At 39.6% G+C, this 12,644-nt stretch overlaps 1 protein-coding gene across 3 annotated transcripts in view; it reads left to right on the plus strand.

Annotated features, from left to right (window-relative positions):
- BRAF (B-Raf proto-oncogene, serine/threonine kinase) overlaps nucleotides 1-12,644 on the plus strand; it is a 65,395-nt gene that overhangs the window by 42,767 nt on the left and 9,984 nt on the right. For all 3 annotated transcript variants that reach the window (XM_032222105.1, XM_032222106.1, XM_032222107.1), the window contains 4 exons: nucleotides 682-800; nucleotides 1,295-1,426; nucleotides 7,854-7,988; nucleotides 9,391-9,544. In XM_032222105.1, the coding sequence (XP_032077996.1) occupies nucleotides 682-800; nucleotides 1,295-1,426; nucleotides 7,854-7,988; nucleotides 9,391-9,544 (540 nt within the window). The remainder of the gene's footprint in view (nucleotides 1-681; nucleotides 801-1,294; nucleotides 1,427-7,853; nucleotides 7,989-9,390; nucleotides 9,545-12,644) is intronic.

Raw genomic sequence — 12,644 nt, forward strand, 5'->3', positions numbered from 1 at the left:
CTTAATTATTAAAGAAAACAAATATATTTTCTGTGCCTAACTAATTATTGTACATCTAAATATGTTTGGAGATGAGCATCCAGATTCATATGTCTTGGAGCAGTAGCATATTTATCCTAAGTCAAGTTTTTATCCATTCCTGTGATTCCAAACCCAACCGTCAATGTATTGATTTCTTTTGATGAACTTCCGAGCATGGTGTCACAGGACTTGAATATAGAAGGGCAAAATACATCAGTGTGTTTCATGCCAGTATATTTCATTATATAAAATCAACTATCTCTCATACAAATATGTGATCTGCATGAAACTTTCAGAAGCTTTGGAGTCTCAGTGTCTGCATGGACATCCATTTTGTAACCACATTCCTTTAATTTATCAGCACTAACCAAAGTTAGAAATGCAATCTAAAAGCCCTCTTAGCTCATATTGGTGTATCATATAATCTGATACATGCTTTTAAAACTAAAACTTTTATCATAGGAAAGTTTGACCCGTGTTGACTTCATGGACATATCCATTTAATTTCATTGGTAACAATATTGAAGTGGTTTGTTGTCATCTTCTTTCTTTCTTTTTCATCTTCTCTATATAACTTCAATTCCTGATGGCCTCCTATCCAACTGTCAGCTAGGTCAGATCCTGCTTAGTTTTTTTTTTCTCCTTTACATTTCCTGTCAGATATATTTCTTCATGAAGATCTCACGGTAAAAATAGGTGATTTTGGTCTAGCAACAGTAAAGTCTCGATGGAGTGGATCCCACCAGTTTGAACAGTTGTCTGGATCTATTCTATGGATGGTATGTGAAGGGAGTATTTTCCAAATTGTTCAGCAAAATTGCACAATCCCTTTTGCAGAGAAAGGAACATTTCCAAAGTCTTTAGGATGGAAATAAATGCTTTGCTTTCCTAAGGAAAAGCCTTCCTAATCTGTAGCAGAATTATCACCCCTGATGGAATGCTTGGAAACCTTTTGCTTTCTATCCAAGACTTTCTCCTCTCACTGAACGTCTGGGTGCAATCATAAGTTGTCTTATGTTTTTTCCCATCATATCAATCCCCTTAATATCATAAACTACTATAATCATTAAAGGGAGGTAATCACTGTATTGCATACAATTTGACCATTATCTGCTTAGAAATTACTTAATTTCTATTAATGAAGATTCAGTGAGGATAAATATATAGCTTTGATTTATCCTTTTAGATACTAGTTTCATGTTTGGGGATCTGAGATATATAGATAAAGTCTGCAATTGCAACAGATTAAAGCATGTTGTTTTCTACATCACAGGCACCTGAGGTTATTAGGATGCAAGATAAAAATCCATATAGCTTTCAATCAGATGTGTATGCATTTGGAATTGTCCTTTATGAACTGATGACTGGGCAGTTGCCATATTCCAACATCAACAATAGGGACCAGGTAAGTTGGGGTTGGGAAAGGTGTTATTTCTAAATTATAGGAAGTTCTCAACTTATGATCCCAGTTAGAACCAGAATTTTTGCTGGAAAGCAAGTTGGTTGTTAAGTGAATATGCCCAATTTTACAACCATTTTGGCCACAGTGGTTAAGTAAATCATATGGTAGTTAAGCAGATCCAGCTTCCCCTATTACCTTTGTTGGAAGCCACCTGGGAAGGTTGCAAATGGTTATCAAATGACCCCAGAATGCTGCAACCATCGTAAATACATGCTGGTTGTCAAACACCTGTGGTACTGAAAGATTGTTTCAGTGTTTGCAATGTTGTCTTGTACACTTTCACTGCTTTCAGTTTAGGTTAGACTTTTTTTTAGGTATGGCATAATCTGCTGGTATGTTAGATGACTTAAATATTAAATATTCAGAGATCAATATGTCTTTTGTACAAAATAATGTGAGAAATAGTAATTATTTGACAACTTTCAGTGAACCTTTTCTTCATTTGAGAATCAGCACTATAATTAATTATGTAACTTTATCTGGGTTATTCAGACATATACAGGTTTCAAGACTACTTAAAGAAAATGGAATAGTTTTTAAATATTCTGTGGGGAAAGGATAAGAGATGAATATAACTAAGGCAACTTTGTAATCCTATTAGCAAACCATGAAATCCCCAACTAGTACCTTCTAGATATGTTAGCCAAAACTTCAGAATTTTTAACTGGAATCTGGTACCAAGTTGCAGAAAGCTGATCTAGAGAATATTAATTTTTAATATATTTTTGCATTAAGATCTTGGTTCTTGGGATACTTGAGAGTCATCTTGAGGTCAAGGGGTCAGAATTGTAGATTTCTTTTCTTTTGAGTGTATGATAAGTGAACAACATGATCTCCTGATTTAATGAACAGAGCAATTAATTCAGTGTGTCAGGAGAAAAAAAAGTGGCTTACTTGTAACAGTAGCAACTTCCATCCTATACCAAATGATGGTCTTTGAAATTGAGAAGATTTCCAAAATAATTAGCAATGTTGGGCATGCTACCTGCTTTTTAAACAAGAAAGTCAAGTGAGTATGCTCAAGTTAGGGTTTGCTTTAAGTAAATGTGAATCCCAGTGTTGTTGAAATAAAGTACAGTGTTATTTCGGTTCCACCACAAAACCGCAATGCCCTTATCCATGCCGACATAAGTGCGGAGGCAAATCCGCGGCGTCCGAAGCGCTAAGAAAAAAACGACCCTACCGCTGCGACAACAGTGCGGTGACAGAAGGGCGTTCTACATGCTTCGTTCTTTGCCTCCAAAGGTAGCCCTCCTCCTCCAGCTGACAGCGGCAGCGGGCACGGGGCAAAGCGGGCTGCCCAGCAGCAGCAGCCCACGGGAAGGGTCCAGCTCAGCCGCGGGGGGCAGCAGGAAGCCCGCGGGGGACCTGAGCAGGGCCGCCAACGCTGGCAGCGGAGGAGGACGCCGCAGCAGCGACGGCTGAGGCTCTCCCGGGACCGGTGAAGCGGGCTTGCCCGGCGGAGGCAGGCCGCCCTCTTCTTCCTCAACAACATCTCCTTGGATGGGCGGCCTCCCCCGGAGGAAGAGGCAGGGCGGGCAGCGGCTGAGGCTCTCCCGGGGCCGGCGAAGCAGGCTTGCCCGGCGGCGGCGGCCACCCGTCCAAGGAGATGTTGTTGAGGAAGAAGAGGGCGGCCTGCCTCCGCCGGGCAAGCCCGCTTCGCCGGCCCCGGGAGAGCCTCAGCCGCTGCCGCTGCCGCATCCTCCTCCGCCGGCGTTGGCGGCCCCTCTCGGGTCCCCCGCAGGCTTCCTGCTGCCCCCCGCGGCTGTGCTGGACCCTTCCTGCGGGCTGCTGCTGCTGGGCAGCCCACTTTGCCCCGTGCCCGCTGCCGCTGTCAGCTGGAGGAGGAGGGCTACCTTTGGAGGCAAAGAACAAAGCATGTAGAACGCCCTTCTGTCGCCGCGCTGTTGTCGCAGCGGTGATGACGCGCGGTGATGACATCGCGGCTTTAGCGACGCGATTTAATCTCCGCTATTTTGCGTAGCGCGGTTTTGTCATGCCACGGTTATTTCTTTTGTGTAATAGAACCAAGTAGGCACCTAATTTGTAACAATAATTTTGAGACTTAGTAACGTTTGCTAATTTTTTTCTGAGTACTGTAGTGAATGGCAGTGGGTATTGACTGCCTAAGTGGTCTTTCCTGTTTCAGTTATTGTACTTGCTATAGACAAGGTATAGATCAATGTGATGTCTATCTTTGCTTATTTAGAATTATTGAGATCCTGGACCAATGTATTTAATACAAACGCCACCTTGGGAATTATATGCAATGGATGCAAAGCTAAAATTGACAGATATGTTACATTTTCTGCCAACCTTTTATCTTCCAGTGTGGAAAATAATTAAATTGGTTCTATTAAACTTTTGAAATATGCCTAAAAGTTTTAAGTTTGTGCAGCATCTGTATTCTGTGCCTGAAAAGTGCTTTGCAATATGTCGCAACACAGACTTCCAAGGAAAAGATGCAGTTGCTTTAAGATGTGGCAGTCAGGTGCCAAACTCACAGTCCTAGGCATTCTTTTTTTTTAAAGTTTTTATTTTCTTTTATAACATACAAAAATTCCAATTTCAATTGAACAGTGTGTTGTCTGGGTACAAATCCTTTTAGGAAATAATAACATAAAATAATTTATCTAACTCAATCGAATAGCCAAAGTTTTTAGCCCATACTATCATTGTTTGTTTTACTTGTTCCTCTTCCATCTTAATACTTAACAAATAGCTATATATTTTCTTTATTAATTTTTCATCTGTCCCTGTTAATATCTGATCTAATTATGTTAATTCTTTATACAAACCAAACATTTTAACATCCTTCTCATGTCTAGATTGTATCTGCACATATGACCACCATGTTACTGTGTTTCCCCGAAAATATGACAGGGTCTTATATTTTTTTTGACCCACAAAATATGGCCATGGGCTTATTAAAGGGGAGGGCTTATTGTTTTTGGGTTGCCGGGCGGCTGCTTCCTTACGACCGGGCTCCCGAGGAGCCGGGCACAGGCTCAGGGTCGAATGGCTGTGTTGCGCTGTCGCAGCAGCAACACAGCAGCCATGAGGCGACCACGCTTGCGAGCAGCTGCCCGGCACCCCCCCTTTCCAGCCAGGCACAGGACCTAGCGGTACCCGGAAGGCACCAAGCAACACGAGCACCTGTTCGCTGTCTCCTGCGGCTTGGCGCCTTCGGAATGCCCCTAGGTGAGTGAATGGGGCTCCGCATGGCTGGAGAGGGGGCTTGTGCAAGCGGCTTTTCTGCTCCCAGCTTGCGCGACTCGCAGGCTCACAATGCCCTTGGCTAACTCTACAGTACCTGCAGAGCCAAGGCATCTCCGCTGCTGGCGCCATTCGCCACTTGGTTGGGGTGTTGTTGTTTTTTTTGGGTTTTTTTGCAGCTTTCAAAGCACGGAGGACAGATGCCACTCTGGAAGTACACTCTATGGTGACGTACAACCATAGAGCGTACTCCCAGAGTGGTATCCATCCTCCGTGCTTTGGAAGCCGCAACGGAGGACAGATACCGCTCTGGGAGTACGCTCTATGGTTGTACGCTCTGCAGCCCAGAGTACAGCCCGCTCGCAAGAGAGCAGGTGCCCGGCAATCCCCCTCTTCAGCTGGGCACAGCACCACTGACTGACCCAGTGGTACTCCGAAAGCACCAAGCAACGCGAGCGCCTTTGCCCCACCTCGTTCCCGCGGCTTGGTGCCTTCGGGGTTCCGCTAGGTCGGCGAGCTGTGCTCTTCCTAGCCAGAGGGGGGGGGATTGCTTAGGGGGCTTATTTTGGGGGGGGGCTAAGATTTTTGCCCACCCGAAATATGTCACAAGGTTTTCGTTTCAGGACAGGTCGTATTTTGGGAGAAACACGGTATCTCAATCCCTTGTTCACTCAGTTCTTGCTTATTTTTAAGTTCCCCTTTTCATTTAAAACATCTTTATGTCTGGTAACATTCTCTATATTAATAATATTTGGGTAAATCAGTGCCTCCATTGTGGAGAGCCAGACCAGTATTTTCAAATAATGTTGTTCTTTAATTTTCTCCCCTACTAATAATGAATTCCTAACACAGTGTCTTTGGAAATAGCTATGTATTTTGTTTCTTCCATACTATAAAAAGCATGCTAATCTAATTCAGGATCATGTTCCTCTAAGGTCAATAGTCTTTTGTTCCTCAAACCAATTCATTCTTTCACCCAAGTAAGTATCTAAGCGTGGTAGTACAATTCCCAATCTGGTAGTTCAAAACCACTTCTATTTTTAGAATCTTGCAGAATTTTCAAGCTTATCCTTCCTTGTTTTAGAACTATTATTTCTCTTCCTTTATATTTCAATGGGTTATGTCTTGCTCTTTGAAGTATCTCTGTTCCTAGTGCCTTCTTGGTAAATCTCACATGTACCTCTCTGGGTAGTTTATTTCTTGATGCATATCTTTCATCCATCCCATCAAGCACCTCTTCCTTGTCTTCCTCCATGGCTTCCGCCAACAATTATGCCATTATCTCTGCAAGGTTTTCCCCTTTTTCTTCCTCAATATTCTGGAATCTCAAGAAGTATTCAGCTTTATCCATCTCCAACGTGATTACTGTTCTCTCAAAATTTTTGTCAGCCTGTGTAAGTCTATCATTCATCTCTTCCACTTTCTTTTCTGTTTTTCTGATTTCTCTTCTATTTTCTGCATCTTTTGTTCATTTTTTATTATTGTTTGTTGAATGTTCTCCATTTGATCATCCATCTTTTACATTTCCATTTTTCCCCCCATTTCGTGTCTTTAAAATGTTTTGTTGTGGCTTCTTGAAATGTTTGGAGCATTAATTTCAGTTATGCTGGCATTGTATTCATCATGTTCATTTTTTCCTGCTGCAACATGCTATCCAAAGATCATTGACTTGTTGGACTAGATGCAGCTATGAGGAGGAGGAAGAGGACGCTAATGCATTTTTTCTCCCTAGTTTGCTTAAATTTGAAGTCTTGAAATCCTCAAAAAAAATTAAAACAAATAATCAGCAATAACAAAAGTAATATTCTAATATTCCCTCACCAATTTCCACTTAAAAGAGTATTTTCACAAATCAAGCCACCACCAAAATCTCCAAATAGTTACAAACTTGCTGTTATGTAGTCTAAAATAGAGGAAAATAGAAAAGAAAAAGAAGAAATAAAGTTCCTTCTTAATTTTTAGGTTCTTCAAACACTAATCTTTTCTTCTCTCGATAGATTTAATAATTTTGATAAATTTATAATCCACGTAGGCCCACCAAGCCCCAAAGTTCAACCACTCAGGTTCATAAATCACCCAAAAGGGGGGGGGAAGTTCAAACAGGAAGAAAAAAAGAAAATTCTTTGCTGTTTCCCAACTTCTATTTACTTTATCTGTTTAGCTTTCATCTAAATTCAAAGAGCTACACTGTTTAAAGAGTTACAATATTTCACTCTCTGTCTCTGCTGTCTCATAAATACAATTTGCTAGAGCAGGTGTTATTGTAACAAACAAGCTTCCCTGCAGTACACAGCCAAGGTCATGCTTTCATAGCTTTCGCTTCTCTATAGTTTTCTCCAGTAGATGTCGCTGTTCTATTTCTCTCCTTTCTCTTTTGTTAGCTTAAATTGTATCATCTGCTCCAAAGCTTTTTAAAAGTCTCAGGGATCCAATTTTCGTATTTTAAAAAGTTCCCAACTTAGTCTATCTTATATTTTAAATCCCCAGTCCGACTTCCTAGTTTTTAAATTTCTTCTCTTTTTTAAAAAAAATTCTCTACTTCCAGTTCTGTAAATAACTCACAAATTTACTCACTGCTATTCTTGAAGGTGGAAAACAAATAGTTCCACCTCCTCTTCTTTGAGTCTCACTTTCTCCCAGATTTATTTTAAGGGGGTAAATTCCACAACAGGAGTTGGAAAAGTCTCACCCAGATCGATCACACTGTTCCTTAAATTCTATGCTTGCTGCGTCAGTTGGCTGTCACAGCTTCAGTCAAACACGCAGTGGCCGTCTTTTTCTTCCCACCGAATTGAGAGTTTCCTTCACGTCAAACAAGGAGTATGTGGTCTCCTTATGATCCATGGGGTATCCTCTCTGTCTTCATCACCCCTCCAGAGTGATTTGGGTCCCTCAGAACCTCCTTGGCAAGTCGAATTCGGTGTGATCCCTCGGAGCCCGGTGGAGATGCATTGTATTGCTGCGATGTCAGCCCTGCCTATCCCACAGATGCAGTTGCTTTAAGATGTTGCAGTCAGGTGCCAAACTCATAGTCCCATGCATTCTGAAGCACTTTTTAGGAGATTTAAATCCAAAGCACTGCACAGTCATATTAAAAAAATATCACAATATATGAAATTTAGTTTTCCCTTTTTCACTCTCTCTTTCTCCAAAGATTATATTTATGGTAGGACGAGGTTATCTTTCTCCGGATCTCAGCAAAGTGCGAAGCAATTGTCCCAAAGCCATGAAGAGACTAATGGCAGAATGCTTGAAAAAAAAGAGAGATGAAAGGCCTCTCTTCCCCCAGGTAAGAATTTCTCATATTTGAGTTAGCATTTAGTAACAGTAGCACAAGAACAATACAAGAACAAGTTGGCAATGCAACTGGATGTCACCCAGTTAGGTTGACCTGTGAGAAGATAATAGCAGACACACATTATCTAGACCAGTGACAGTGGACCTTTTTGACACTGAGTGCCAAAATTGGAATGCACGCGTGCCAGAGCCTGAAAACTCAAAGACCAGGTGGCCGGTGCACATGCGCGTGCTGGCCAGCTGGTCTTCTGGTTTCCAGTGCACGCTGGCCAGCTGGTCTTCATGACCACCAGAAACCAGAAGATCAGCTAGCGACGGCCTGCGTGTCCACAGAGAGGGCTCTGTGTGCCACTTCTGGCATGCATGCCATAGGTTCACAATCATGGATCTAGACTTTCTTCTCAATTGAAATGCCAACCTTATACCCCTTTTTTCTATGATAATATTAATAGGAGAACCTTCATACTTACATCCTAGATTATGCACACCAGATACATATTTAGCTCAGCATCTCACAGCAACTCCAGCCAAGAATAGTCTAATCTTTGAAATCTTATGCCCATAAACAAAATGATATAACAAACATATATAGAGGTAGGGCTTTCTAGTTTAAATAATTCTGTTGCTACAGGGATAGATTTAGTCCAGTGATGATGAAGTATGAGGTTCCATGAAAATGAAAACAAGGTTTGACTTTAATTTTTGAATAATCCCTCCTTGATAGTTAATGTGCTATTCTATTACTGCTTTGATAAATAAATATATCTCTACTCTGAAAATGTGTATTTCCTATCCAGGTATTTTGACAATCAATCCTAAAGTGAAAAAACATAGGTTAGCATCCTTCAGATTTTATTGGAAATCCTGCAGAGTTATGAAGAAAACAATCAGATTTAAATAATTTAACCATCCACTTTTTTCAGTCAAGATTTTCAGCAAAATGTAGCACCTTCCAATTCCCGCCTTGCCTTTGTGACATCAGGAGAGGAGACTGAGGAAGGATCCCCACCACAGTATATGTGAAATATTTATGCTTAAAATTCTTGTAAAAGCTGCAATTACAATTTCAAGGTTGTTTGGAATGAGCTTTTAAATGATTTCAGTGCTTCCCTTGGGTTTTGCCTTTGCGGCATTCCAGTTGTGCTTTAGGCAGTAAGGTGTCTCAAAAGTCTCTGATTTTCATTGAATTTTCATTTAAAAGAGGCAGTAATTAGCCACATTATCTCAATCATGTTTGTAGGAGACTGGAGTTAATTCTTAAAATGGCAACTTCTCTATTTATTAAATTTTACAAAATTCATTAAAAACAATACATCTAACAGATTGCAACTTTAAATATTATTTGTGATACATTGTATCCATATAAGTGATGCTAGGTTTTCCTTTGTTTTCAGATCCTTGCATCTATTGAGCTTCTGGCCCGGTCATTGCCAAAAATTCACCGCAGCGCATCTGAACCCTCCTTAAACCGGGCTGGTTTCCAAACAGAGGATTTTAGCTTATATGCGTGCACGTCTCCAAAAACACCTATCCAGGCAGGGGGATACGGTGGGTTTTTGGTAAACTGAAAACAAATTGAGAATGATTTCTAATTCCATTAAGCTATTTAAAATCATTAACAAAGATGGACTGACTAAGGATTTATCTAATCTTGGGCTTTCAGTTTGCTCAGATTAGCTATCTGTTGCTGGCAACAGAGGGTCCTCAGAATTGCCATCCTAGACAAGCTCATGAATGCCTCTTCATTAAAAAGCTTTTCAGAAACTAATATGTACCCCGTTTGTGTTTGGGTTATAGGTGAAATGTTTCTTTTTTGTTTGTTTCATTGTTGTAGTTTAATTTGATTCTAAGTAGAGTTTTGTGTTTGCATTTTAAAAATATTTTGTCATTAGATAGCAACAATTTTAAGTCAGCAATATTGATGACAATGCAAAAAAAAAGTAAGGTAAAAGAGTATAACAACCAGGTGCCTCTTGATTTATTTGGTAGAGTTGAGCAAATATCACAGAATATCAAGGCGCTGGTCAGTAGCATGTGTTTTTTTAACTTCCTGCTCACCCAAAACAATTTTTGTTAATACAGAAGTCTTTATTTTCTTTTGACATTTCTGTTGACTAACACTACCTTTATCTGTGTGAAACTACCCCAGTTATGTCCCTTTGCACTAGTTCTCTTAGGTGTGTAGAGCATCATGAAGCTAATATACTTGAAGGGGCTTTAAAAAGCAGAAAGCAAAACAGAAATATGTCTTGTTTTTGTCTCTACAATTGTGTGTTGAAATGGCTGCTATGTATTAAAACAATGATGCCCATAATGGGGTAAACTAGTCTTGTAAAAGCAGAGTGGTAAACTTTAAAAGTTGTTTAAAGGTGGGATATAAAAGTTTTACCACCAGTCTCAAAAGTCAATGGCTTTGCTGTTGTTGCTCAATATTTTGTAGGTTTATGTTTCTTTTAAAATCTCCTTTCTGTGGAGAAAATGTTTCATGCTTTTGTATGGAATTTATCCAGTTAAATTCAGATCTCCAGTAAAAGCAAATTGTAATCCAGGGTTTCTTGGACAGAATTCTTCCATTTTTCTCTTTTTTTTAAAATGATATTTTGTGCTGGAATATCTAGTTCAAAAAGTAAATCCTCATATGGCCATTGTTACATTGCCCTTAGCTTAAATAATAACCTTTGTTATTTTCAGCATTGAACTTTTAGTCTAGATCTGCCTTTCTCAATTTTATGCCCTCTTAAGATCTCCAAGATAAATCTCGGAGACAGGAAAACTGAGAAAGGTTCCAGGTGGATTGATATTTGATGTACTTTATTGTTCATGACAAAGAATTGGGTACCTTCCTATATCTCTTAGCAGCTGCCTTACTTTTTCTGTTTGGTAGAAGCATTTGATTTTCCAACATAATATAACAATGATCTTGTTGATTTCTGAGAGTTGCAATCCTAACAAATGTGGGGTTTGGATAAAGCGAGCATTGCTCTCAGAGATTGGGAGGTAGGTAGCATAACCTTGTGCTAATAAAATAGCATTACTTTTTAATTATGCTTGCTAGGAGGAGGGAGATATTTCCATTGTAGGCAGCCCTCTGTGGCGTATCAAATGGCCACTTAGACCTGGAGCCACCTGTCTTATACATCTGCTGACATGATGCCCCTTTCTGACCCTTTCTTATATTTTGTATGTAGTTGGTTTGAGATAGTAGTAAAAAGTTGCTCAAGGTTTTAAAAAAATCCTCTATAGCAGAATAAATTATTGATGGCATGAACTAGCATGTTCCTTCCTTGTTGGACCTATTTAATTTATAAAAGAAAGTTAAAGTGGCAAATCATCTCTCACAGCAGTTGCAAACCTCTATTCTTTAGCAACATTGAACAGTGATAGTTCAAAACAACAATTGCAACTAAGCAAAGAATAAAAGGAAAGACACTTGGTATGTTTATCAGAAGTTGTTGGGAGTTAGTAGCAAGAGGTCTAGTATCTCAACATTTTGGCTGCTTCTAATCATGCAACAGTCATCCAGCTTTGCTTTTGTTTTTGTTTTGTTTTTTCTCATGACATTTTACAGTACATATATTAAATTTATATTGCCCTTCATTTTCTTATATCAGCTAAGAATTTTTTATTGAAATATTGGCAGTTTTTGATTCCAGGTCAGTTTCCCATGCCTGTTTAGTGAACAGGACATACCCTGTCTTACTTTCTTTTGAGCCCCGAAATAAGCACTTGGCCTTATTTCCAGGGAGGTCTTAATATTTTTGAGATGCAGGAGGCGGCGAGCATGGCTACCTCATGGCTGCTGATGTGTTGCAATATTTTCAGAGTGGGCTTATTTTCAAGGAAGGGCTTATTTTAGCGCATGTGCTCAAAAGACCAATTGGGCTTATTATCCGGAAAGGTCTTATTTTCGGGAAAACAGGGTACAAATTAGGGTAATATTAGGTTATATTATTCTTACCTGTAGAGTATCATTAGATAATGAGAGGGGTTTCCAAGAAACTGTTCCTTGTATAGTTCAGGAAATGTCAGAATGCAGTGTTCTGATTATCTATTAACAACCATTAAATTAAACTTTCAAATATTCTCTTCTTGAATCTGAAACCAAAATGGCTTTTAATATGACTTGAAATGGCCCTTGTGCTTGGAGAGGAGGATCTGAACACACTGCATGCCATGCTTATATGACTAGATGAAAGATGAAGCTTTTTGTTCTGCAACTTTGCCTTTACCATTTCTTACCACCATTTGGAATTGTTAATATAGAAGAGCAGCAGGAACAAAATTATTAATATAAATTAATTGTTAACCATAAGCTTGTATACATGGACTCAAGATCACTGAAAAAAATTCAATGGAAATGGGTAGGAGAACGTAAATGTTTTAAAATTGGCTTCAAAGCATGTTATTTGCTCCATATTAACGCAACAAATTCAGAACAAGGTTTCATTTAAAAAAAAGATAAATGGCAGTAGGGAGTCATGTATTAAACTAAAAAGTTGCATGTATATGTAAAGCTGTCTTGCATTTTTGTATTATTAATGGATTAGTAACATTGTAAACTACATTTATGCTAATAGGTAGCTGCCATTCTGGAGTCAAGCTATTAACAGGTGCACTTTCTAAGTTTGCATAAATATAGATGAAGGGA

This window comes from Thamnophis elegans, chromosome 7 (genome assembly GCF_009769535.1).
Source record: "Thamnophis elegans isolate rThaEle1 chromosome 7, rThaEle1.pri, whole genome shotgun sequence".
NCBI classification, from domain to species: Eukaryota; Metazoa; Chordata; class Lepidosauria; order Squamata; family Colubridae; genus Thamnophis; species Thamnophis elegans.